The sequence below is a fragment of the Melospiza melodia genome, chromosome 1 (assembly GCF_035770615.1).
Source record: "Melospiza melodia melodia isolate bMelMel2 chromosome 1, bMelMel2.pri, whole genome shotgun sequence".
NCBI classification, from domain to species: domain Eukaryota; kingdom Metazoa; phylum Chordata; class Aves; order Passeriformes; family Passerellidae; genus Melospiza; species Melospiza melodia.
Window position 1 is genome coordinate 82,918,714 of NC_086194.1, and position 24,977 is coordinate 82,943,690.

At 42.3% G+C, this 24,977-nt stretch overlaps 1 protein-coding gene across 2 annotated transcripts in view; it reads left to right on the top strand.

Annotated features, from left to right (window-relative positions):
- The first annotated feature begins 3,542 nt into the window (after positions 1-3,542).
- MBOAT1 (membrane bound O-acyltransferase domain containing 1) overlaps positions 3,543-24,977 on the top strand; it is a 58,366-nt gene continuing 36,931 nt past the window's right edge. Inside the window, exon 1 of one of the 2 annotated variants that reach the window (XM_063159852.1) lies at positions 3,543-3,637. In XM_063159852.1, coding sequence (XP_063015922.1) covers positions 3,548-3,637 — 90 coding nt within the window. In that variant the 5' untranslated portion in view covers positions 3,543-3,547. Of the gene's footprint in view, positions 3,638-24,734; positions 24,877-24,977 lie in introns of those variants that run through there. The other variant, XM_063159863.1, reaches the window with a different exon arrangement.

The following is a 24,977-nucleotide window of genomic DNA, read 5'->3' on the forward strand; positions in this document are numbered from 1 at the left end:
ACTAGAATTTAGTGTAAGATTTTAAAGTACTCTTATTAATGGCTGTGAGTCTTTTAAGCATGGAAGACGCACAGAAAACCATGGTATAATGGGAAAACTATAGTCATTGTACAGAAGTTATACATCACAAATCTATTAGTGTCCTCTAAACACCAAGAGTGATCCTGTCAACAAAGTATATTTGTATTTCCAGATACAAGAAAGGGGTAAGGTTTCACACCCAAAAACTTTAAACAATCACAGAATCACAGGAAATACTTCCTCTGGGCTTACTAGCTGTTTAAAAGAAAATAAATAAAGGATGAGAATAAATTGGAAGTTAATACAAATAAATCTGTCCCGTTGAACACTCTAAGGTTTTGGAAAGGGAGATAAGATGACCAAGTTAGCAAGGATATGAAGTAGTTCAGCATATTCAGAGCTTTGTTATTGAGCTGAAACAGATTTAACAATGTTGTATGTGGTGCAATTTTTAATAGTGTTAGCATTTAATACTGGTAAATGTAAGCAGGAAAGAGCAAATCTTGACTACACATACACATTAGGCTGTAAATTACCTACTACCTCTGAGAAAATAGACTTTGAAGTCACTGGGGATGATATCAGAGGTTCTTGGTAAAGGAATGTAGAACAACATAGTTCATTGCCACAAAACTTCAGTCTCCTCCTTTCAAAGAAAACAGAATAGGGTGAAAAGGAAGGACAAAGATACTAATAACTTCCATGTAGTAGGAGATTAACTGGAGTCCTCGGTGAGGACAAGAGGCAGCTCGGGGTATATGAAGTTATGACAAGCATGGGGGAGGTGATTAAGCAATGATTACTTGTTTATTTCTCAGAGCACAAGAGCAAGACAGCCCTCAATGAAATTACAAGGCAGCTGCTTTAAAGCAAACCAAGGGAAGTACTTTTTCATGCAGCACATAATTAAACAGCAGAACCCACGGGATCCTGTGGAGGTCAAAAAGATAAGCTAATTCAAAATATATTAGAAATGTAAGCTAGGCCTATGGGTGGCTATTAAACATGATATCCACGATGAAATTTCCATCTTGGAAGTCCTGATGGCGACAGTACAAGGTAAAAGGATTGCTCTGTTCCATTGTATCTGTAGCCAGCTCTGCTCAGTTCCCTTCACCGAGCTTCTTGTGCTAACCCACTTCAGAGCTGCCATCTCCTTCCTCCTTGTGCTCTTGTGCCTGACTTTCTCCATCTGTCTTTCCCTCCTTCCAGCTGTTTTCTGGATCAGCTGTTTCCACCACCGCACAAAGCCCAGATGGCTGAGCCCTGAGCACAGAGAGACACGCAGCTCCTGTGCCTGGAGCTGGGGGATATCCCGTCCTGCTCCTCTAGTGGCAGAAATAGGTGGAGTCCAGTCACACACAGGAAATGTGAAGGGAAGAAGAATGCCTATGGCCTTCAGAAATATTATGTGCTGAGCCCTGAGTATCCACATGGATTGTCTGTGGCTTTCCTCCCAGAACTCTGGCTGCTGATGGCTCTTGGGCAGTTTCACAAACACAGTGAAAGGCATTTCCTTGATTCAAAAAAAACCTACCATGTCTAAACTTGAAGTCACCCTCCCAGAGGTACTAGATTTCCACAGTGCAAAAAAAGCTTTGATATTATCAGTACTGTGTGTGTCATAAATCACTTTTATTCTGTTCCCAAAAGCAGATCAATGTTTTTAGCCAAGGCTCAACAAGCAGCCTGCTTGCAGCAGACACAGCCCATGGAAAGTTCCATCCAGAGAGTTTCAGGCTGGCAAATTTTAAACTGGAAAGAGCAACTTATAATGGAAAACGTTAAGAACTCTCATGCACGGCTATCCAGTTCTTCCAAACCTCTTACTTTTTCCACATGAAGTATGTGTGTGCATGTGTATATTTTCACATGCATTCAAAGTGGCACCACTAAAATGCTACTAAGAGAATGTTACTTCTGTAAATCTCCTTCCCCACCGAACAGCCTTTGCTTGGGTTTTCCCTTGCACAGCACAAGCAGGGCATTTCAGCACGGCACAATACCATTTTAAGCCACTGCCACAGTTTCAGCTACCACAGTTGGCAATTGCTTGGAGAAAAGAAAACGACCGGCCTATTGAAGAGTGTGTAACCGAGCCCACAAGGACCCTTTGGGATATTCCAGGTTGTGAGCGCGCCAGCAGCTGTGAGCCGAGCAGAGAGCTCGCAGAGCTGACCGAGCTCTCCTTGCAACACAACCCCACATTGTCCAGGCAGGCGTAAGAACACTCCTCCTGCAGATAAGACGAGCTTTCTTGAATTTTCCAAATTCTCTCCACTTCCTTATGAGCTGCACAGTTCCCAGTTGATTTTAGGCCACTTTTTCCATTTTACTACAAGGCTTCAAGAATTCTGAGCTGGGTTCAGCAAAGCACCAGTGTTCACATAGCATAGGAAGATAGAGCTCCCTTCTCATGAGGTTATTACTAGATTTAGGTATATTTTCTTGTGAAATTATAGCAAATTTCAGCTACAACCAATAATATTTTCCATTCACTAATATTATAAGAAGATTAAACTATTAATATACGCATGGATTGTGTGTGCAGTGTGTGTGTGAGCACACAGCAAATGCCTGCAGTTTCAGCACTCACACACATCTGTAAATTGATGGATACAAAGGTGCATACATAGAATATTCTACAGAGAGCTGGTGGCTCCAGTGTCTATTGCCATGTCTGCAGCACTTCTTTTAATCAAAACTTGGATTGAAGGCTGTCAGTGACCTAGAACAAAACCTCCTTGAGTGCATCCCATTCAGTCATTTTGACTGCAACTACTTAGTAAACACACCCTTCCTGAAGACACTTCACTTGGTGTTTACATTTATGTTGTTTTAATGTACATTTGGGGTAATCGACCAAAACACCCAAGCAATAACCTTCTCCCTATATCTTTTTTAACGGCCGTATTTTGCTTGCGATGTAAACTCATCGCTTAAAGCTTACTGCTCATTTTTTTCCATTTTTTTTCTTTCCCTCGCGAAGGGCCTCTGTATAAATAAATAAATAAATAAATAAATAAATAGATAAATAAATAAATAAATAAATAAAAAAAAATAAATAAATAAATAAATAAATAAGTTTGTTTGTTTGTTTGTTTGTTTATTCCTAGGACTGTTTTGGCTGTGACACCCCAAAGATCGGGGGGGAAGCTGCGAGTTCTGCCGGGTGCCGGAGAAGCAAGCTTGTGCTTTCGGCAGGAGCCTGGGGCCGGGACACCCCGTTCACGGCTCTCCTTGCGCGCCCGGCCGCACCGAGCCGGGACTCTGCACAGGGACACCGGGACACCGCACCGGGGCACCGCGCCCGCCCTGGGGCGGCGGCCGGCGGCAGATGCGGCCCCGGGCGCGGCGAGCGCTCCCCGCTGCCCGCCCCGGAGCCCGCCCCGCCCCGCCCCGGCCGTCGGCGGCGGCCCCGCCCCGCGGAGGGCCCCGGGCGGGCGGGCGCGGAGCGGCGGGAGCGGCGGGAGCGGGAGCGCGCAGGTGGCGGCGGGGCCGTGCGGCCGCCCGGGGGGGATGCGGCATGGCCGAGGCGCCCGGAGCCCCGCACCGCACCACCGGCTCCACCCTGCTGCACCCGCTGAGCGCGCTGCTGGGCATCCCGCTGGACCAGGTGAGGAGCGGGAATGCCGCGGGCCCGGCGGCATCCTCGGCCGGCAGGGAGGGACGGCGGGTCCGTGGCTGTCGCGCCGTGCCCGCCCGAGGGCCTCGCAGCAGCGGTAGGAAGGAGCGGCGTTGGGCGGGCGTCGGGCTGCTGTCACCGGGGAAGCGTTTCGTTTTTCCCGGCAATGCCTGGCGCTTCTCCTGCTCTCGCACGAAGTCGCTGCTGGATGCTGCTGGATGCTGTCAGTCACGGTGCTGGCTGACTGGGGCAGAGTTTGGAGTGCTTCGGGAGCTCGGGTGCTGGTCCAGCCCTGGGAACCGCGTGGGGAGATGCGGGGTGCCCTGTAGGGAATCCTTACGTTCCAGCACTGCTTTCGTGGCTACGGGACTGTAGAAGGGAAGCTGAAAGCCGCTTCCAGCCTAGTCCAAGTGCCTGATGGAATCGCGAAGTGCATATATGGAGATAGGCAGAGCACACAGACACACAAGTGGTCTTCTGGGAGGGCAAGTTTGCATTAAATCCTTCACAGCATCATAAATTTTAGGCTGTGGTGGTGCTTTCTAATTTTTAATAGTCTCCTAGTTAACTTTATCCTTAACAGGCAGAAAAACGTTGCTCTCCCCTACCCCCTGCCTTTTATTGTCCCTGTGCCTGCATGCACCTGCTGCCTTCCTGCATTCTTTCAGCGACAAGGAAGTTCAGTCTGGAAGTTTGTGCTGGCCCGAAAAAGACTCCACCAAGCTACTAGGAAGCTGACCTGTGCTCTAAGAAACCAGGGCAGCAGAGGTGTGCTTGGTAAAATATCAACAGAAGATTGAGATTTATTTGCTTTCTTCTGTTTGCAGAGTGAGTGGTGCTATGTGTCATTTTTTACTACTGTTTGTTTCTAAAGCTGAGTAAGGAATATGTCATTTTGTAGATTAAACTCCTTCATCTAACCATGCCAGTTTTCCCTTTTTTGTCAGAAAACAGGTTTTGATGCAAGAAGAGAGATATGTTGCTCAACACTAAAACAGTCAAACAATAAAGGCCTGTAATTATCTGTGAGCCATTAGATTAGGAGAAGGCACATGAATAGTGATAGCTTTTATTTCGAGGTATTCCATGCCATGATTGATGCATACAGGAGCACCAAAGAAGCCAGGAGCAGCAAACATTTACTGTTCCAGCTTGTTTGTGGTGCCACAGTGTTCGTACAGAGTTAGGCTGACTCAGTTCCCAAACAATGAAGTCTTGACAGGCTGCAGTTTTTTCTTTCTAAGCTTTGAAAATCTTGCCCTTCCATTCAGCTGAGGTGACACAAAGATGGTGTTGTCTGTGGAGAAGATTCTTCTCATGCTCTTCTGGGCCTGAGGACGCCTCACTGCGTCTGGTTATGTGCTGTGTTTGTCCCTGGGCTCTGGTCTCATGGGTGCTGGTGCTGGGCACTTCTGTGTTGGCTGGTTTGTGTCTGAAGCCCACAGCAGAAAGCAGGGACCACTGCTCTGGGCTCAGCAGTGTGCCTGGGCTATGTGAGTGTGCCTGGGTGTGTAAGTGTGGCACAGGGCTGTGTCAGTGTGCCTGGGCTGTGTCAGTGTGTGTGCAGATGTCCCTGAGCTGTGTCAGTGTGCCTGGGCTGTGTGACAGTGTGTGCAGGTGTGAGAGTGCCTGGGCTGTGTCAGTGTGTGTGTGCAGGTGTGCCTGGGCTGTGTCAGTGTGTGTGCAGGTGTGAGTGTGCCTGGGCTGTGTCAGTGTGTGTGCAGGTGTGAGTGTGCCTGGGCTGTGTCAGTGTGTGTGCAGGTGTGGCTGCTGTCCCTGCCATGATCCTGCTGCCTCAGGTGGCACAGGGCAGTGATGGATCAGGAGGAACCCCCCTTTTCTGGTCTTCATCACAGAACTGCAGCATAGCTGCACTGAAATAGAACTTTCCTCACCTGAAAATCCCCCTCTTTTATTGTCCCTGTGAGATTACGCCATCAATACTTTTGAAAATTTCCTCCACTCCTCCTGCCCCGCTGCAGTATGCTGCTCCATGCCAAGCATCAGGGACTTCTGCTGTCCTGGGACAGGATATACCCACATTGTGGGTATGTGTGGGAGCACTGTGCCACCACTGTTCCCTCAAATCACATGAGTCTCAACTCTGACCTGCAGTGCTAAGGCCCTCAGAAGCAAAATACAATCTTTTTTACATGACTCTTCTGCCAGGTAGATTGCTTCCCTTCCTCACAAGAATGAGAGAGTGTATTGCTGAGGAGGGGAGAAGTTTGGTTACTTGCTCCTCTGCACAGAATGGAGCTCTGTATATGAAAGACAACTTTGCCAGATCTGAATCCATGTGGAGCAGGGGCTGGTTTTACAGGAGCCCCTTGGTGCAGTGCTGGTGGGCTCTCTGTGCCTTCTGCTCAGTGCCCAAGCAGGGGAGGCATCTCTGCTTTGCCACTCTGTGTCTGCATCCTTGTGCTTAGCCTGTTGGAGGGTGACAGCCCCAATCTCCCTCTGCTCCCTGCAGCTGGCAGCTCCCTGTAGCTGGCCCTGAACCTTCAAAAATGCCAGGATGTGCCTGGACAGCAAGAGGTAGAGGTGGAGTTTAGACCCTCCAGATCACTGTGATATGTGAAAGCCATATGTTTCTGTGTTAAATGGACAGAGGACTTGTCCCTTCTTTTATACAGATGATTTTCCATGAAAACTGTGCTATGAGAGAGATTTCACTCTATGTAAAAGACCAGAAAAAGTGTTGAGCTGAAGGTCTGAGAAATGAAGGTTGTAATGGTTATCCTTTCATGGCTGGGGCAGAAAAGCTGTGGGAATGGTACTTGGAAAATGTTTTGTCATCTCAGAGGCAGCTGTTGTGTCACTCAATATGGGAAGCATGGATGACTGTGAAAATGTTGTTTTCCACATTGGTGGTTTTCTTAGGCAAAAAATTGAGACTTGGTTTTAAAAGCAGCCCAGAATTACAAAGGATGGAGCTCCTCTCTGCACTGTGTACCTGGCAGACTGCTCACATTTTGTTTAGGAGACAGCACTGCACAAGGACATAAAGGTGCTTTCTGCTTTAGATGCTGAAACAATCCTGATGTGTCAGCATGTATTTGCACATCTCTTCAATGGATGATTGATCTTTGAATTTAGCATTGAAATATTATTTTTAAAGAAGTGCTATATGTGGTAACAAGATTAATGATCTTGAAAGAGGATGAAAAGCCTCTCTGTGTTCAATTAATTCTCATATCTCAGGAAAGCAGACTTTGAAGTTTAGCTGATTTGTGTTCTAAAAATACCTGTCTAGGTCAATGATATACCTTCAGCAGCATTTGCAAAAGAATTTTGGGGTGCATTATTTTCCATAGCATGTATTCCCCAAATCATTGATGCTGGAATATCATCCCTCCCATTTCCTTATACAATGACTTTTGGCAAAGTATATACTTTTTTGTTATACATGCCCAAAATCCCCAATTTCAGAATATAGTCCTATACCAAAAGTCAGTGAGATATGGGAAGTTAAACATTAAACTTTTAATACTGAAATTTATGTAAACAGAGTGTGTGCATGTAAAAATACTGTGAAGAAATAAATATACTGTTTCAAGCCACATTTAAAGTAAATTTAATGGCATTGTTTATTCATATGTAGTTTTACCGTGCCTTCCTAAGCTCTAGGTATCTTTAGAAGTAGTTCAGGCTCAGAGGGTTAAGACACATAATTAAAAAGTTTCGCTTCCCAAGGTTATTTTGTAGTACCCTTCATTTGCAGGTTATTATTGCTTTAGAAGTAGCAACCCTAGTGCAAATGATCAACTGCTGTATAACAAACCTTACATTTAAACAGGTCTTGTTACCCTGACCTGTTGTCAGACAGTACCAAGGCTGTTAACTTTGACAGAAATAAGTTCAGAGGAAATTCCCTCAAAAAAAACTGTATGAGCATCTTCTCATGTTTATATCAGAGGAATTTTAATTTTGGTGTTTTCATTGATGAGGCTAGCCATGTTTCCCCAAAGAGGAAAAATAAAAAAGTCCACTTGAACTTAATTTTGGCTTTGTCTGCTGGTGGGAATGAAAAATTTTTCATTTTAATTCTTTCATTGTAGGTCATTTGCATATTTATATTTTGGCAGCAGTTTAAATAAAAAAAAACTAACTGTGGAGGGATTCTGGGACATGTCTGAATCTTGGGATAGTTGGAGTATGAAAAACGTCTTCACCATTCCTTAAGTTTGAAAAACTCTCTGCACAAAGCATGCTGGTAAACTGGTTTAAAAAGGAGAAAGAAGAAAAAAAGTATATATATATATTTTAACTTTTACAAAAATCAGGGATGGTTTTATTAACCTTTTTTTTTTTTTTTTCCTTTTCTGTCTGGATTTAGTTTTACTTCTCTGCTTTCTGATTAACTAGTCAGAAGATCTGTTAGCCCCAAGCCTCTTGGCATGACTTTTCTTATCCAGTTTTTGGGCAGTGTAAAGTCAAATAAAAAACTGACTTTCCAGGAACTTAACAGACTTTAGTCTGTGAACTTTGAGGATCCTTTAATGGCTGTCAATAGAGACATCAGAAAATGTAATGCTGAGGAAAGAAAGGTAATTTGTTACAGACCAACGCGAGATAACTGAAGATGGAAGTTCATTAAAGATTTAAGTGGGATTAGCATCAGGTTTTTAACTGAAAAAAGCTGCTCTGAAGCTCTGGAAAAAACTGTCATGGTTGGTATGAACTATGCTGCATTGCGATTTCCTAATGTTATCATTTTACAGTTCAAAATTCTACATTTCCATTTTGAATTGCAGCAGTATTTGTTACATTAAATCCCTCCCTGCCTAACACATTCAACTGCAAAAAAAAAAAAAAAAAAAAAAAAAACCAAACAAAAACAAAACAAAAAAACCCCCCAAAAAACCATGTAAATCTTAGTTATTTGAGGAGCAAAAAGAAAAAATGAAATTTGAATTCAACACATTAATAGAAAAATATTACTTGCATTGCCAAAACCAACTTTAATTTTGAGCCTTTCTGACTTTTGAATACTTAGGTTTTATAAAACTGTTTTCCTTAAAAGAAATCATTAGCTTCGTATTATAATGCCATGAAGGAGAAGGCATGATGTAAAAAACAGAGGAAGAAACTTGCTGATTCTCATTTGGGTCCCCAGTTAAACAAGTGCTTGTGAACAGGGCAGTTCATAGTGCATTTGCAGTAAATCCAGTCTCTTGTTTCAGTCCCTTGTGCAAGGTCCAGGAGTCTGTATTCTCCTGGGACAGAGGTGTGATGCTTTCTTCCAAAGTTTAATGCCGTCTCCAAAGCATTTTTTTTCTGTTCAGGTCAACCATCACTAACAATTGCAATAAATACATATTCTCTGCTTTGGAAATGTGTGCTGCCTTTTCCAACATGTTCTCGCTGTGTTTGGCACTGTAGTCTTGAACCTTGTGGCTGATGTCTTGATACTACGAGTGTAAATATTTCCATATCCCTCATGCCTTGAAAACAAAGCCTGTCCTATTAAGTTTTTTAATTTGGCAAGGGACAAAAGTGCAACTGGAATCAGCTGCTTACAATTTTCCCCTTTTTAAGCACTTTCCTTCTCATCTGTGTTAAACACGATCTGGAAAAATAAACGTTGGAGGGCTGCATGAAGCTCCCTGAAACCTTCCCTTCGCATTAATCACGCCAGCGCTGATTTAGTGGAGCTCTCCAGCTATTTTGGGAAAATCTCAAGTAGTGATGAAGACTCTTGGGCTCCAGCCTAGGGGAGCACAGAGCTGGCTCTGTGTTTTCGAGGGAGCCCCTGATGCCTAGGGATTGGCTGTGCATTTGCCAGCCTGGCATGGTGTTTAATCCTCTGGCTGCTCCTTGGCTCCTGTTCCAGTTCCCAAGGACGGGCAGCGCTGGAGGCGGCCTTGCCAAACTGCAAAGTGCTGCTGCTGGGCCCTGGGCAGGGCAGGCTGCAGCACTGGGCTCGGCATTGCTGCAGGAATCCAACCTTTTCTACTTGTCCAAAATCAAGGAACAGGTAACATGATTTTTAAAACGTGTCAGTGGGCCATATTTTGCTTTGGAGTGAAAAAAAAATCCCCTCTCTGTGTTTCTCAGTAGTTACAGTTAACCTTGAGGGTACCAAACCTCATCTCCTGGATGCTTGGATAGTCTAGTGAGGGTCATTAAGGAGATCTTCCAGAAACTCAGGCCTGCTCTTAAAAGTACAGCCTGATGCAAAAGTTTCTACAGTTAGTTCATTAATAGTGGTGAGAGTGTTTATGTTAATATACAGCTCGGACCAGGAGTGTGCTTTGGGAAGGAATCCCTTTGCTGTCCTCACTGGGCACACTTTGGACACAGAGTGTCCCTGGAGCACCTACACAGGGTTCCTTTTGGGAATGTGAGGCCAGAGGGTGCTGCCCAGGGACCTGCAGTGTCTCAGCTGCTGAGGGGCACACAGCCCTCGGGTCCAGCTCCTCTGACCTCAGGCCCTGCAGACCCTCTGACCTCAGGCCCTGCAGACCATGAGTCACATGGAGAAGGCACCTCGCCCTCAGCTGCTTTGCTCTTCAGAGCTGTTTTTGCTCCACCTCAGCACGTGCAGAGATGGACAAGGTGGAATTGTCTGACCTTCATCCGGTGGTTCCTTCAGCGAGGAGCACTGGTCAGGCTTGTTTGGTCACTGCTGAATGGGTGGAATCCAGCCCGTCCTGCACAGGGCTCGGCCAGGGCAGCCTCTGCCAACAGAGAGAGAGCAGCCCCTGGAGAGAAACAGCCCAGGGAAAGCCTTTGGGTGGTCCTTTCCCAAGTTTGTATCATCTCCCTTCTTATGACCTTGATTGGGAATGTTTATCTTCACCAGTCCTTTTTCCCCCACCCCGGCTTAAAGCATTTTACACAGCTTTTGCAAAATCACAGGTGAGCACAGATGCACAGCCAAAAGCACACATTCTGACATAAATAGGTTTTTTTGAAGGTTTTTGGATGGGGTCTACTTACAGTATGTTGTACCCTTAATGGATTTGGGTGGAAATATTATTTCTCTTGTGTTTTTGGCTTCCCTCACGATAAGAAAATTCCAGGCTTTAAAAGACCAATCTTAATAGTGTGAGGAGAAAAACCCTTGTAAACATATTTTTGAATAAAATATGTTGAATCATTTACAAATTTCCAAAGAATTTGTTCTCAATCATTCCTCTGAATGTTAGTAAAATACCCAAATAGAAGACCATTTTAAAAACCCAAATCCTAGGTATTAACTAGACAGTTTTCCAGCCAGGAATTATTTTTATTTTCTACTTTAACAGGAAATGGTACTCATTGTTCTGAAATTTTTTTATAAAGTTAATCAATCAGTCTGTAGCATAAGTGTTGCCATGCTATCTGGTCTGAGGCAAAACAAATACTAAACTTAAGACCAATCCTTCATTTCTCTATTTATGGTTGCTTTGTCCTTGTAAGATTTGGTGCTTACCAGGTGACAGACTGGCTGGATAATGGGAGTTTTGCCTGTGCCCTCATGTCACACCCTGCAATGTAGTGGGTGGGAAGCTGTCTCAAAGCATGTGAGCTGCCTGCCTAGAGGACTTCAGCAAAAAGCAAATAGACCTGAGTGTGTCTGCTGCTGCTAAATCCCAGACAAAGAGCTGGCAACCCGATGGAATAGCAAGTTTTAAATTTTTGATCAGCGAGAGATTATATTATGTGGTCTTCAAGTTCAGTGAGTGTGTCGGGTTGGGGACATCTGGGATGGAAAAGGGAGGCAAGAAAATTCTCTTTTAAATAATTTATTTGGATTACATGCAGAATACTAGAAAAACTAAATAACCATTTCAGGCCAAGAAACAGACTTCAAAGGCTGACTGTCATGAACTGGGTGAGTGTTTGCTGCTTCCATAGGCCCTGGTCTTGTGACAAAGCAATTTCTTCATTTGTGGTTTCTTGCTCAAGTGCAATTTGGCCCTGGTATGCAGATAGGGCAGGAATGGGGAAGGCAAAATGACAAGGCAAAACCTAAAACAGTTGAGGACCCCCTGCTTTCAGTATTTCTTAAATAACTCCTGTGCTTATTTTCATGCTCATGTATTGGTTTTAAGTAAAACCTCTTATTTTTAAAGGATCACTGAGTAGAAAAGTTTTAATTTTTAACTCTTACATCTGGCTCAGATGATATTATAAACTGGTGAAAGTAGGTTGTTTTTTTTTCCCTTTTACCAGTGTGAGGTAGTGTTAAAGAGAGTACAGCAGTGGCTGTTCATCTCATGTGCACACACACAGAGGGCAGATTCAAATCCCTGGCTCCTAGGCTTTGCACTAAGTATTTATACCAGCAAATTCCAGCTGATGGATCACTAATTTATCTGTTTTAGAGAGAGTTTTATAATTACTCTGCTCACCCACAAGTGGAGTTTAAGTAGTCTGACATTTACACTTCTCATGTGTCAGGGTTTCTCAGGATATTTTGCCAACTATGCTGTGTTGAAATTGGAAACAAAGTGTAGACAAATGGAGACAGTGACTGAGAAGTTAAAGTTCATTTTTTAAAAATTAAATTCAGTTTTTGATGGCAGCATTAGGCATCTACAGTGAGTTGCAGGCACTGTTAGGACCCACAGTTGTCTTTGCCTCAGTGTGTATGTTTGTGTTTATGCTAATTCTCTAGAGGCAAAAAATTGTGGTCTGTAGTTGCCACAGCAACAATAACACTGCACTCAGAGTATGGGTGGGTTTCCCCTACTTTGTACAAGAATGCTGAAAGTGTAGGCATATTGCTGTGAGACACTGTGAAACATGATAGACTCTTGAGAGAGAAAACACTTGTTTGGTTTTGGTTCAGAGAATATGATTTTAATTTTGTGTTATCTTTATTGCCACTTCTCTGATAGGGTGTTATTTCCCAATTTGCAAACCTAACATTGCAGAGAGAAAAATGGACTCAGCTGTTTGGAAAAAGAAAGTTTCAGAGGTGTTCTGCTGATGCTAATCAGTAAATAAGATGAGGATTAGAACAAAGAATGCTCAGGGCAGAGTGACATAACTATATTTCTGTTCCATTGTGGTCAGTTTTGTCAATGAGAAGATGACTGTAGCTGTTCTTTGCCATGAACCAGGATGAAAACTGGAACTAGATAAAAGAGAAAAAAATACAGGGTAAGCTTATTTTCTTAAACCTGCTAAAGCAAAGTGAAGGGACAGAGAGGTTTGCTTTAGAAATGTGACTTTTAAGAGGGATCATGGTGGAAGTGTTTTGAGCGGCATGAAAGAAATGGATCTAGGCCTTAGAGTAATAGAATATGTTGAAAGATCATTTAGCTTCAACCCTTATGCCAGGGAACTTCCACTAGGCCATGTTACTCAGAGCCCCAGGTGGCCTTGAACACCTCCAGGGACGGGGAGCTCACAACCTTTCTGGTCAAACAAAGAAAGGACGTACTCCTTTCTGTCTCCCAGTGTTTCTTCATGTTGAGAGAGACATGTGGTAGGCTGCAGATTCAACAGTGATTAAAATTGGGGTGTTTTTCATGTGGTCCAGACCTGGCTGTGAAACCCTTTCAACAGGAGGCTGCGAAGGCCAAGAACTTGGCTAGGGCCAGAGTGGACTTTGATGTTTACATGACTGATATGAATTTGTAGGGTAAGCTTAAAAGAAAAAGCTTTTGGAGGAACCTGTTCTTTTGCTGGCTCCTCTCAGGGCTTGTTCCCCCTCCAGGCACTGGTTTCTGTCAGCCCTGCCTCTGGTGTTGCTGATGCCTTTGGGATCCCAAACCACTGCTGACAGTCCAAACATGGCTACTTCCATTATGGATGGCTGGCTCTGCTAGAGTCATCATCCCCTCCCAGACCTTGACTCATGCTGGATTTATTCCTTGAGTTTCTTCACATGGTGATAATATAGCAGGAAGCAGCAGATCTCTGCAGGGAAGATTAGCCAACACCCAGGAGAGGTCACTTCTCTCACATCCCACTTTCAGGCAGCCCCAGCTGCAGCTGTCCTTCTGTTTATTAGTTTATATAAAAAGTAACTGGCTCCTTATATGTTTTGAAATGTATTCCCCTGTTGGGTTATCCTCTTACTTTTCTGTTCTGATTTTTAACTGCTGGGGGATTTTTGTCCTTAGGCTGAGCACTTCCCCTCTGTTCAGTTCATGCTGCATATCTTTAATGCTGTATTTGATAGTTTCGTGATCTGCATATATTCTTTGAATAGATTATGCCAGCAGGTGTCTGGTGAAGTCTGCCTTCATCCTTTGATAGGGTTCTGACATCCTGATCTGTAGTCTGTTATCTCTCTGTTTATCAGTCATACATTTTTATGTGCACCATTACCTCAGTCACCTAGGGGCCTCAGTCTTGTTTATTTTTTTGCCTAGATGGAGTTGAGTTAGTGTTTAAATGATTGTCAGGAGAAAAGAGATTCTGTATCTGCCTTCTCTCTTTCCTTTTCCTTTGGCACTTCAGTGTTTGAGCATAGTCCCTATTAAAGATGAGATACTTGCCCAGTTTTAGAAGACCCTAAATGGCAAGTGTGCCTGTTTGCTGTGTCTAGGATTGTGTTTTTGCAATGGCTTGGAGAATTTCTGTCTATGAGACGAGGGCCTCATTTATTTGCTGACAGGTGAAACTAGTGGCTTGTGGCCTGGAGAAGCTTCAGGTGGTCTTTGGGGACCCAAAGGGGTCTCTGGTCACCTCCAGCTCCTGGATCTCCTCTCCCTCATCCCATATAAACTCCGTGCTGCTCATTGCTCCCAGCACCAGAGAAACTGAAACCCTCCCCACATCCGAATCTGCACCTTAGTGCTACAGCAGCAGTGGGAAGAACACCATGTGCATTTTGAGATAATGAAGTTTGCTAAAAATCAGACCTGAAATGCTTTCTCAATGTGCCTCTGAGATACCCAGATGTTAGGGGTATAAAACCTTGTGATAGAGAAGTGGAAATACATTTTGTAAGCCAGCTGGGCACATCGTGCAATGTCCTAGTTCCTTCACAGCATGTTTTTTTAGGCTTTATGTGTAAAGCACTTGCTTGAAAGGGAAATTATAATTGTTTATGCAACTTAAAGGATTGTTGAATTTCTTTTCCCTGGCTATGTTCAAATTCTTATGGTATTTTGAGAAGAGTTCACTTGGAGTTTTTGGAATTTTGTTGTTGTACTTTGTTTCTTGGATAATAAGTTGCCTGTCACTGCACAGTAGCATCATCACTGCAATAATTTTAAAATGTAAGGACATTCTTCTCTTTTTTCCCTAACTCTTGAAGAGGAAAAAGTGAGACTTATTCCTGTTGCCTAAGAAAAGCAAGTTAAGTTTCTGCTATTGCTGACTCATAAGCATGGCAAGAATACAAAAATACCACGGTTAGGTAAAGGTGAGTGAGTTTTTTCCTCCTCATATCGCAGTTATCTTTGGAAAATATCAATGTTATAAACCAAAGCTCTGCTGCACTGCATGCAAATAGAACTACAGCGCTCCAGTGGGGGGATATGTAAAGAAGGCTTTAATGAGGCCAGGAAATTAAATATTTTTTTCTCAAATATAGTATAATGCAAATAAAATTAATTTATAGCAAAAGCCAAATGTCTCTTTTTTGTTTGTTTGTTTGCATTTCTTTATTCACCAACTGATGCTTGATCATGCTGTGTGTTTTCCTGTTAGTTTTTGTTTTGATTTGGTTGCTAAGTTTGAAAACTAGGAAATGTGGGGTTTTTTTGGTTATCATTATTTGTTTGTTTCATTTGAGGGGGCAACCCCTCAAATTCCTTCAGAGCATGCCTTTTTTGAAAGGTACTGATGATTTCCAAATATGTTAGTTTAGTGGTGGTTGAGATGCTTGACTTGTGCCAAGTCCTGAGCTCTTGTCATCTCCAAGTAACTTGTTTTCAGTAGTGTCTGAAGCTGAGTGCCTAAAATTAGACATGCTCCTAAGTTCAGCTTTCAGAGACACTTGCTGTAGATGTAAGGTGCTTGTAACAGGCACAATTAAACAGCTGGGGTTATGTTCTTGTCTTTTTGCATGGTTCACCATCCAAAATAAATGGCCATGGAGCAAGAAGCATGCTGCAAATTCTGAGCAGAAATAAGGAAGGAGGAAAAAAGCCACAACAGGATATTGTCACTGTGCACATTTCGTTGGTGTCTTCTTGTCCTGCCATGGTTCTGAAGGGATTAAAAATATATCTGCAGCCCACATAAATGAAGGCTAGACAAACACGTCATATATTGAAAAAAAGGGCAATAATTTTACTTTTAAACTGTAGAACCATAGGAAGGACCAGTATTTTGTGGTTGTGAAAGTGAATATCTAGAGCTGCCAGTTAACAGAGGCTTGCAGATTCCACATGGTCACTGTAATAGCAAAGGAATTAAAGGAAGATAATTGTGTTTGAATTAGTAAAAAAAAGAAAAAAAAGCAGCACATACAAAGTTCTTTGGAAATAGGCTAAAAATGAAGAAAATAGCTGTCTAGAAAATCTGCTGGCCAGCAGAATCAAGTGCCTTGGGGGAAATGTGTGACTCGGCAAGCTGCTGGAAAATATAGTTTTCATTGTTTTTGGAAGCAAAAAGAGTGAGTTTTACTATCTCTTATGTTTGCAAATATAATTGTCTAAGTATAAACTGAGTTTCCCAATTAAATGTTCTGACTAAGGTTAACTGCCAAAAAATGTGATTGTGCATGTATTTCCTGCCCTTGTGCCATGCTTCTTTTTTACCCCATGTGAAAAACCTCTCTAAAGTGCATCAGGTTGAGGTGACTGAAAATTAATTCTAAAGGAAAAAAAAAATCTCTGCAGATTCACTGCACATTTTCCCTGGCCCTCCCTGCTGGTTTCCCAAAAGTTTTGTGTGTCCTCTTCTGCCCGTGGAAGGTAGCTGGGAATACTTTCTGTACCTCTTCCACCAAATTCTGTTGGCTGCATTGCTGGAGAGGGTATGGTCTCCCTTTATTTTGCTAGGTTGGAGCATAAGACAGCAACATAGATCTTCACCTTTCCGTGTTGATGTACCCCAATATTGTGCTTGTGTGCTTGTCTGAAGCATTTGCTTTGCTCTTCACTCCCTCTGTAAGGGCTGTTCCTGTGCATTTCTGAGACAGAAAACTGCTTAGGCAAGGAAGAGGACATGAAGAAGTGAGGTTGTAGCACCTGCTTGGGGAAGCAGGAAACGGAATGTGTTTGACTACACCCATTGTGTGGGAGCATTGTTACCCCAAAACTCTTCCACACATATCTAGCACTAGATATGCTAGTTTGCTTTTCTCCTCGCTGGCCCATTTTGTAATTTTTGGGTTTTTTTGGCTCATTTGGTTTTAGGTTTGTGTTTTGTTTTGTTTTGTTTTACCCCAGTTCTGTTTCAGGGACTTGAAATTAGTGTAGAATACCAACTTCTGGAATACAAAACCTTTTTTATGGTGTCTTCAAGTGTTAAACCAAAAATTGAAGCATGAGAAGCTATGGGTCATTTTTGAAAACTTCATTTCTTACAACTAAATGTAGTCCAGTTTCACAGTCCAGGGATTTCTTTTTGCTTCTGGTAAAGTGAGTGTGTGTAGTATAAATACTGTTTATAAATCTGCACTGTACATTTCTGCATCTAAACTTACTAAACTTAAAGTACTTTTACAGTAGAAGTACCTGTTTTAGAGTTATGCTTCAGAATTTGATGAATTCCAACCTAGAATTGCCTTTTTTCCTCATTGGAATGAAAAGAAATTTAGATGGACAAGCTCTGCTATCGAGATGAGTGTAAGGACAGATAAAATCTATCCTTTTCTCTAGCAAAGTCCATGCATAAACTTTTTAAGCACATCCTAATAGGCTAATTTTACAGCGCCCTTGTTTTAAGTTCCAATGAACATGACTTGGTATTTAAAGACAGGATGTTCCAGATTTTCTGTGTTTAAGGGCCTAATAAAGGGTTACATAATACCATTGCAATGTCTGAAAAGTTTAGTCTTTGATCAAGCCACTAATTCCAAGGATAATGTGCTTAAATTTAGCACAGTGCTGACAGTTTCTACAGTGGGGAAAAAAACCAACTTTCTTTTGGCATAAAATAACCTGTCAAGTTGGCACTTTTTTCCCCTTACTGATATTTGTTTCTTTCTGTTGTGTGCACTTACTGGGACATCACTGGGCGAATGAGAACAAAACTGCTCTGTTTGTATTGGTTTGTTTTTTTAAAGACCACTGACATTTTTCTATAGAAAAGGAACTGAAAATAGAATTGCACAGACATTGCAGCAGCAAGAATGGGGCAAGTTATTTTAGATGTGCCAGTTCCAATTCTACTGACGGATTGCACTTTAAGCGTACTGTTTTATTTTTAAATTGATGAATATGTGCAGGCTCAATGCTTTTATCTGGCCTGAAAGTTAAGTGTGTTGCTGAACTGGGACTTTACAAACACTGCTATAAGGATCCTGCCATCTCTGCATTCAGGCAAGCCCCGTTGGTATTTTGGGGAAGATAATTTACATTGAAGTCACAGAAGAGTGGTTGGGTAGACAAACATTTGTCTGTATGCCTTCTTTGTGTTTTGAATAAATCAGCTGTGTCCTTATCAGTTACACAGACAAAATGAAAAGGTGCTTGGCTTACTGTGTTTTGTTCTAAGTTTTTAAAAACTAAACATTTAAATGTCATGGGAGATAAATCAGGTCTGTGTTGATGCTGTTCTTAGTGCTGCTTCTTTGAAGTTGCCTACTCAAGAATGCACATGTAGAAACTGGGCTGAAATCTCAGGATCAGTGCTTGAGGCTGGTGAGCTGAATCATGTCTAATGAGACCTGTCTTGGTCCTGCTTCCTTTCTGGTGCTGTGGTGTCCATCCCTTGTCTGTGGTGGATGAAGGGACACCGTGTTGTGGATTGGGAGCTCAGCAGTGCTCTTGAGAGGAGGTGTGGAAATACCTGTTTGGGATTTGGGGCATTCTTCACTTCTGAAAAGACTAGCTGGGGTCAGTATCTGTTACCCAAGAATTCCTCTGTGAGAAAAAGGTGGGGAAGTGGTGTGTTTAATGATTATGGAAGGATCCAAGTTCCAGATAGGTGCTGAGCCCTGCAGGTGGCTTAGAAAGAGAGGGGGGAAGCAGTGCTGTGGCGCTCCCCCCCGGGAACTTCTTAGAGTTCTAGGGACTTTCAGAGAAGGCTTTGCAGGACTCAGGTGTCTGCTTTTTTGTATCTTAGTCTCCTGTAGGTGTTTTCTATGTTTCTGTTAGTTTTCACTTAAGCATCTCTCTCCTAACTTTACATATGTTTAAGTGGGGCCTTCTGAGCATACCTGACAGAAGAGCTGGAGTGATGGAGTGATGTGGTGATAGAGGGCAGATGGTACAAGATGCCATCTTTCCTATCAAAAGTTCTTGATCCAAGGGACTCTTTTGTGAAGAAGCAAGGCTGGTAGTTCTGGTATTGGGTTTTTTTGCTTGCTAATTTTGTTGGGATTTTTTTTTTTGGTGTGCCAAACTTCTTATTTGGATAACAACACTTCAATCCTCTTTTCCTTTTCTTATTAAATTATTCTCTATACTCTTGACCTTCTAGCTGTAGTTCTGCTTTTAGACATGTCTGACACGTAATACTGTGAAATACCCCACCTGCAAAGAAGTATGCAAAATTATTCTTTTTAAGTATTTTTGGACTTAAGGTACTGTAATTAGTGTGCTGCCTCTCTGCTGAGCAGTCTGAAGAAGCAAGACAGATCTTCTAATAACCTAGAGGCATTCTGGTTTAAAAGAACCACCAGGATGACTTAAGGCTCCAGATTGTTTGATTTTCCTGCTGTTCCTATTACAGGTAGGAATTAGTGCTGACTATCTTAGATACAAGGGAATTTCATCATTTGGCATCACTTGCTGAGAGAGCAGTAATTAATGAGGTACAGGTAGTGGCAGAACGTTGCTGCACAGAAATGATCATTGCTTAAACATCTGCTCAACATACAGAGTCATTACAGCTCAATGTGAGAGCTGTTGACAATGAGCTAAAGCTGTTTTTGGATCAGGTCCACGTATTAAATTTATCAAAGATAAGAGTATGGGAGTGTGACTTAGCATTATGATGTAGATTTGACTTCTCAAGCTTACTTTTGACTTAAATGTTTTTCCTTTAAAATTTTTGATGACTCAGGGTTTAATCTTTAATTATATTTTGTGTCCTGCTAGTGATTATTCTGCTAGTGGTTTCATAGAGGTAATCCAGAAAGAACATCTGTTTTGAGTTTGCAGTCTAAATCATGGAAGGATATTTGACCCTGTAAGTAGGGAAACAGAATTTACCCAGGAAAACAGCACAACAAGCCAAAATACTGTCAGTTTTGTATATTCGACTTCACCAACTCCATTTTCTTCATGCAACTGCACAAAAAATGCCAAGGCTGTGACAACTTAGTGCTGCTTCTGAAGAGGACAATAATCTTTAATTAGTCATGCATACATGCCTTTTTTCTGTCTCTGTCTCTCCCATGACAGAAATTCTGTTTTCAAGCCTTTGCTTCTGCCCCCCAAAAATCTTCCATAGGACTCCTACAACACAAAGCCAGAGAAATAAGCTGTTTCTGTATAGTTCTGGAGATGTGACATGTCAGCAGTGGAATCAGTATTCCCCCAATGTAAGTTAATTTTTCTCCCCTCTGATCCATGCTGATTGCAGTCTGCAGTGCCTGGCTATGAACAGAAGATACAGCATCCTGCAAGTGACAGTCAGTTCTGCTTCCTTTACAAATAAAAGCCTCTTTGTGCTGGCTCCCAGTGCACTGAGCTCTGTGCAAAGCAATACCACTGTGGGCAGTAAGGGGAACTGCATGGACTGTGTTACACAAATCCTTTTCCTCCATGGAAGCCTGGGTCAGAACTCTAGCAGTGGGAAACTTGACATGGTCTCTATGGTATTGCCCTCCTTTTTGGAGGTGCTTGTCCCCTCCCTGTGTAGAGCTGAATGATCTCTGCAGAGGATATTTGTCCTTATAGTTCATAAAAATAGTCTGGAAGATCAAAATATTTTGAGAAATTTCAGCAAGTATCAGATATCTTTGAGATCTGATTAAAGACTGTTCCATCTCTCATTCTTAACACGCCCCTTCTAAATATCACACTTTTGATGTTATGAAATGCTCTAATAACAGCAGGTCTGTTTTTCAACATCAAAGTAGAAATGTCTCCTGCAAAGTGAACTTAAATATGTTGTTTGCCAGGTGTCTTTGGTTATATGTGCAAAATAATCTTTTAAACATGGAAAACAAGTTACTGCATTTCTGTAGCTCTTGCTTTATTCTTTGGAAGAAAGGCATCACCCTGGAAGACGGGCCTGATCTCTGGCAGAGTGGAATGCTTTGTAATGGCATTCCCTTTCCAAAATACTACCCAAGCACTGTTGTACTCCACAGACAGTGGTTTGACTTGAGCTGCTACTGCTGGCAGTAGTTTCTGTTAGCAAGGTTCTTTATGCTTTTCCAAATACTGAAAAGAGATGTCTGGTTGTCTGTGCTAAGTCTGTGAATAGAGGAGAAAGTCTAATTTATGATAAAAACCTTGTAGCAGTCTTCTAAAGTAGTGCTTAGAAGCTCATTAGTACATGGCAACAGAGGATCTTCACCATGAGATGTAACTTCATCTTTATACTGAACCACCATGAGAGGCCTCTGCTCTCACACTTCTGTTCAGCAAATGAAATGCAGATTTAAACCTTTATTCTCTCATTTGGCTGGTAAATCCAAGGTCTGGAATAAATTAGAGGCATCTTCTGCCATATCTCTAACCCGACTGCATCATCTGCTACATGTAGAAGTGGACATGGACCTGGATGCTGGCTGGGAATATTCTGACAGCCTAGCTGTGCTCAAACACACTTGTACCTCTCTCTGGGAATGTGTAAATGTGCAATATGCCTATTTTTTATCCACAGACTATGCCCTTGAGGACACATCAGCACCTTGTCATCAACAAGGGGCAAGTTAGCAGTGTGACTGCTTGTAGTGATTGCCAGAGTAACAGCATTAACAGGAGTTTTGCTTACAGAGGATGGTCTGATTTGGGTAATGGACTTAATTGGCATTTGGAGTTTGGAGAGAAATATGTGGTCAATTTGTTATATCCTCCTAGATTTCTGGAAAGTGAGATCAAATTTTCTGCAAGCCTAAGGGAGGAAAAATGTAATAGAGGGAAAAGAAAGTATTTTTGTGGTCATAACTGAATGCAGGATATTTCCTTCTGATACTTAACTGTAAGGAAAAGGTTAAAAGCCCTAAAATAAGAGGCTATGTGTTTGTACTTAACTATCTCTTCCTAGAGTGTGATCTAGTAACTCTCAACTGTGTATTGCCACTTTTTCAAACAGGGAGATTTGCAGATGCAAGGCTTATGGGGTGAGCAGAACTGAAACTTCCTGAAATGGGTTATCAGTAGCCTACCTTCAACTACAAGAAGCAGTGACCAAAACTCTTGGTAATGATTTGGTATAAAGGTGTATAGTCAGATTTTGTCTCCTCTCATATTTTCTGTTTCCTATCTCAAGAATTTCTAGCTAGGAAAGGCACTTTCTCTTTTCTCCTTTTCAGATTTTTGTGGGATTTTTTCTCAGTAATTTTTCAGTGTACTAAGCAACACTTTACCTCTCTCTTTGGAAATCCTCTATGGCTCCATGGCTTTCCTGTTATAGGGATTTGACAAGTTACTACTTTTGTTTGAGGTTTTTTTTCCTCCTTTCCAGCCTTCACCATGAAGCCAGTTTGCCCCCAACACAAAAAGTGATAATTGCTCCTATTCAGTGTTATCAACATCAGGCTTATGTCCTGCAAAGAGTGAAATTTTTAGATGCACCTATTTAACTCCAGGTATTTGGAACCTTTATTTTGTGATTCGCCAGCTGGCATTTGCCCTTAGAAGTGCCCACTTGCATATAGTTAATTGGATCAAATAAAATACTGAGCAAAAAACTGTATGGATTTCCTCTGAGAGTGGTTAGGAAGTTGAGGAGATGACTTGCTATGTGAAAGGCCCTGCCTGTTGATGGAGATGACTGCAAAGGTGGCTCCAAATCCCTAGGAGTTAGTGCTTCCCCTTCACACAGCACCAGTCCAGTGTTTGCCAGGTTTCATCCTGTTAAAAATGGGAGAAGATACAAAGGCTCAGGACAGATGGGACTGACCTTTTATGTGCTTTGAGGGATTGGATTACAGCACAGTCCAATAGGGGGATCTTGAAACCACCGTGTTTGGCTATTCTTGCATCAACATCATGGGTGCTTGGTGGGTTGGTTTGACCTGATTGCTAACTTTGTGTAAAACTCAGATTTGCTATCTAAACATCACTGCTGAGTTATTGCTACTACAGAATTTGAAAGAATATGGGGAGGAACTACAGTTTATTTTTTTCCTTTGTTGTTCATACCTGCTCTGGATCCATCAAGCCTTTTAAAGTTGAGACTAATAAAGAATTAAAGGATTAATTAAGCAGACAACAATAACGATCGACTCGGTTGCGCTGGAGCTGTTCCAGATTTTCTCTCTCTCCAGAAGTGCGGATATCTTGTTTCTGTATTGCAAGGCTGTCTCCAGCTGGCTGTGACTCAGACACAAGTCTTCCAGATGTCATTGCAGAATACTGTGATGAGACTGCCTTTCTGTCTTCCAGTGTTTAATCATGGAAAATGAAAGGAAGATACTGTCTTCTTTTGGCACCATATCATGTGCCCTGATTCCTAATTTTATTACTTCTTATTCTCTAGAGCATGGAAGAAAGTGACTGTAAAAAGCAAAGGTGTTTCCTTTCTGCTAGCAATCTTGAAAGCAGATGTGCAAAATTTTGGTGGCAACACCAAAGAGATGTGGCTAGCTAAAAACATGTGTCAAATGAATTGCAATGCTGTAAAAGGTTAATTGGCATATAATTTTTATTTCCATGTTGTTTTTGCCTGGACACCATTCATCAGTGTTCAGAAGCCCTGAATTTTCTGTTTATAAAGTGTTTTTAGCAACAGTGGAAATAACCAAAAGGGAATAGTATATCCTTTTCTCTTTGGAAAGGGAAAGGAAGGAAAGTGTGACTTAGTTCACTTGTGATGCAGCACAACATTTGTAAATTCTTAGGGATCTGTTTACTTGGATGCCTTAAGTATGTAGAATGAAGGATAAAACTAATGTCAAATGGAATGCAGTAAAGTCACTGTCAGATGAACTGTCAGCCTTTGTGTGAATGCATGTGAACACTGCATGTGTTTAAAATGGTACCTAGAAATAACTAAGTAGAGGAGGTTATATGAAAAGCTGTTGCATCCCTCTATTCCCTTGTGTAGTACTGGTGAACTATGAATAGCACACTCTGAAGGTACATATCTATAAGTAACCTGAACAGAAAGAGAGATAATAATTGTTTTCATTCTTCCTCTGTAAGTTTCCCAGGCCTGAAGCTGGGGAGAATTCTCTTCAACTGAACTGAGAATCTCCACAGTGTAGAACAGAGCAAGTCTGGTCCATTGCAAGATTATTGCTTGCTGAGTGCATTGGGCCTGTGATGTTTGGCTGCTGTGCAGGAACAACCCTTAGAAACCAAAAACTCATTGAAACATGAGGGTGATGTTTTGGCCTGGTACAAGGCTTTGCACTGACCCTTGCAGAAAGAGCACGGAGTCTCGGTTAATTGTCTTGGTTCATTTGCACAACAAAATGCAGGTGTGACAGTGGCATGGTTGGTAGCGCAGGTAACACATACTCAAAGGCCAAGGCAAGCAGGAGCACGTGTATGTGAGGGTGCTGAGCTGCTTGTGATTAAGTCTCTGCCACATTATCTGCTGCTGCTGCCACTGTCATTCCCTGCCTTAGCTGTTTAAATAATGCTACAAGTGTGTCTGCTCTGGGTTCTTGCACTTTCCTTATGCTGTGTGTGTGTGAGCCTCTGAGATCCCAGCATCCTTAACATCTCAAACTGGGCTTACAAGGGCTGAGTGAAAGTAAAAAGCAAATGCCTGCTTATCATGATGGCTTTTCCTGGTGTAAAGTTTCTGTGAGTGGTGCTGCACAGAGGGAGTATTGTCTTTCAAACAACCAACCACATCAGTTTCTGTGAGTCTTTGCACTTTCCTTCTTTACTCCAGATCAGAGAAGCTCTGCATGCCACAGAGTTGAGCTGCACTGGATGTGCCAGTGTGACCCCAAGCTGGAGCAGGATGGGGGGATTAAGGTTCACTGAATTGTTACTGATGAGTTGGCACCCATCAGTCTTCTCCCTCTGAGGGAGAATCATGACACTTTCTACCCTCTTTGGAATATACTTTGCTGTCATCTGCTTTGGGTGGTGAATATTTAGTCACCATTTAGACAAGACTTGGGTAAAAATAATTTTAAACTTCACATCAGCTCTTTTGGATTACATCTTTTTAATCTGAAGGCTCTTCC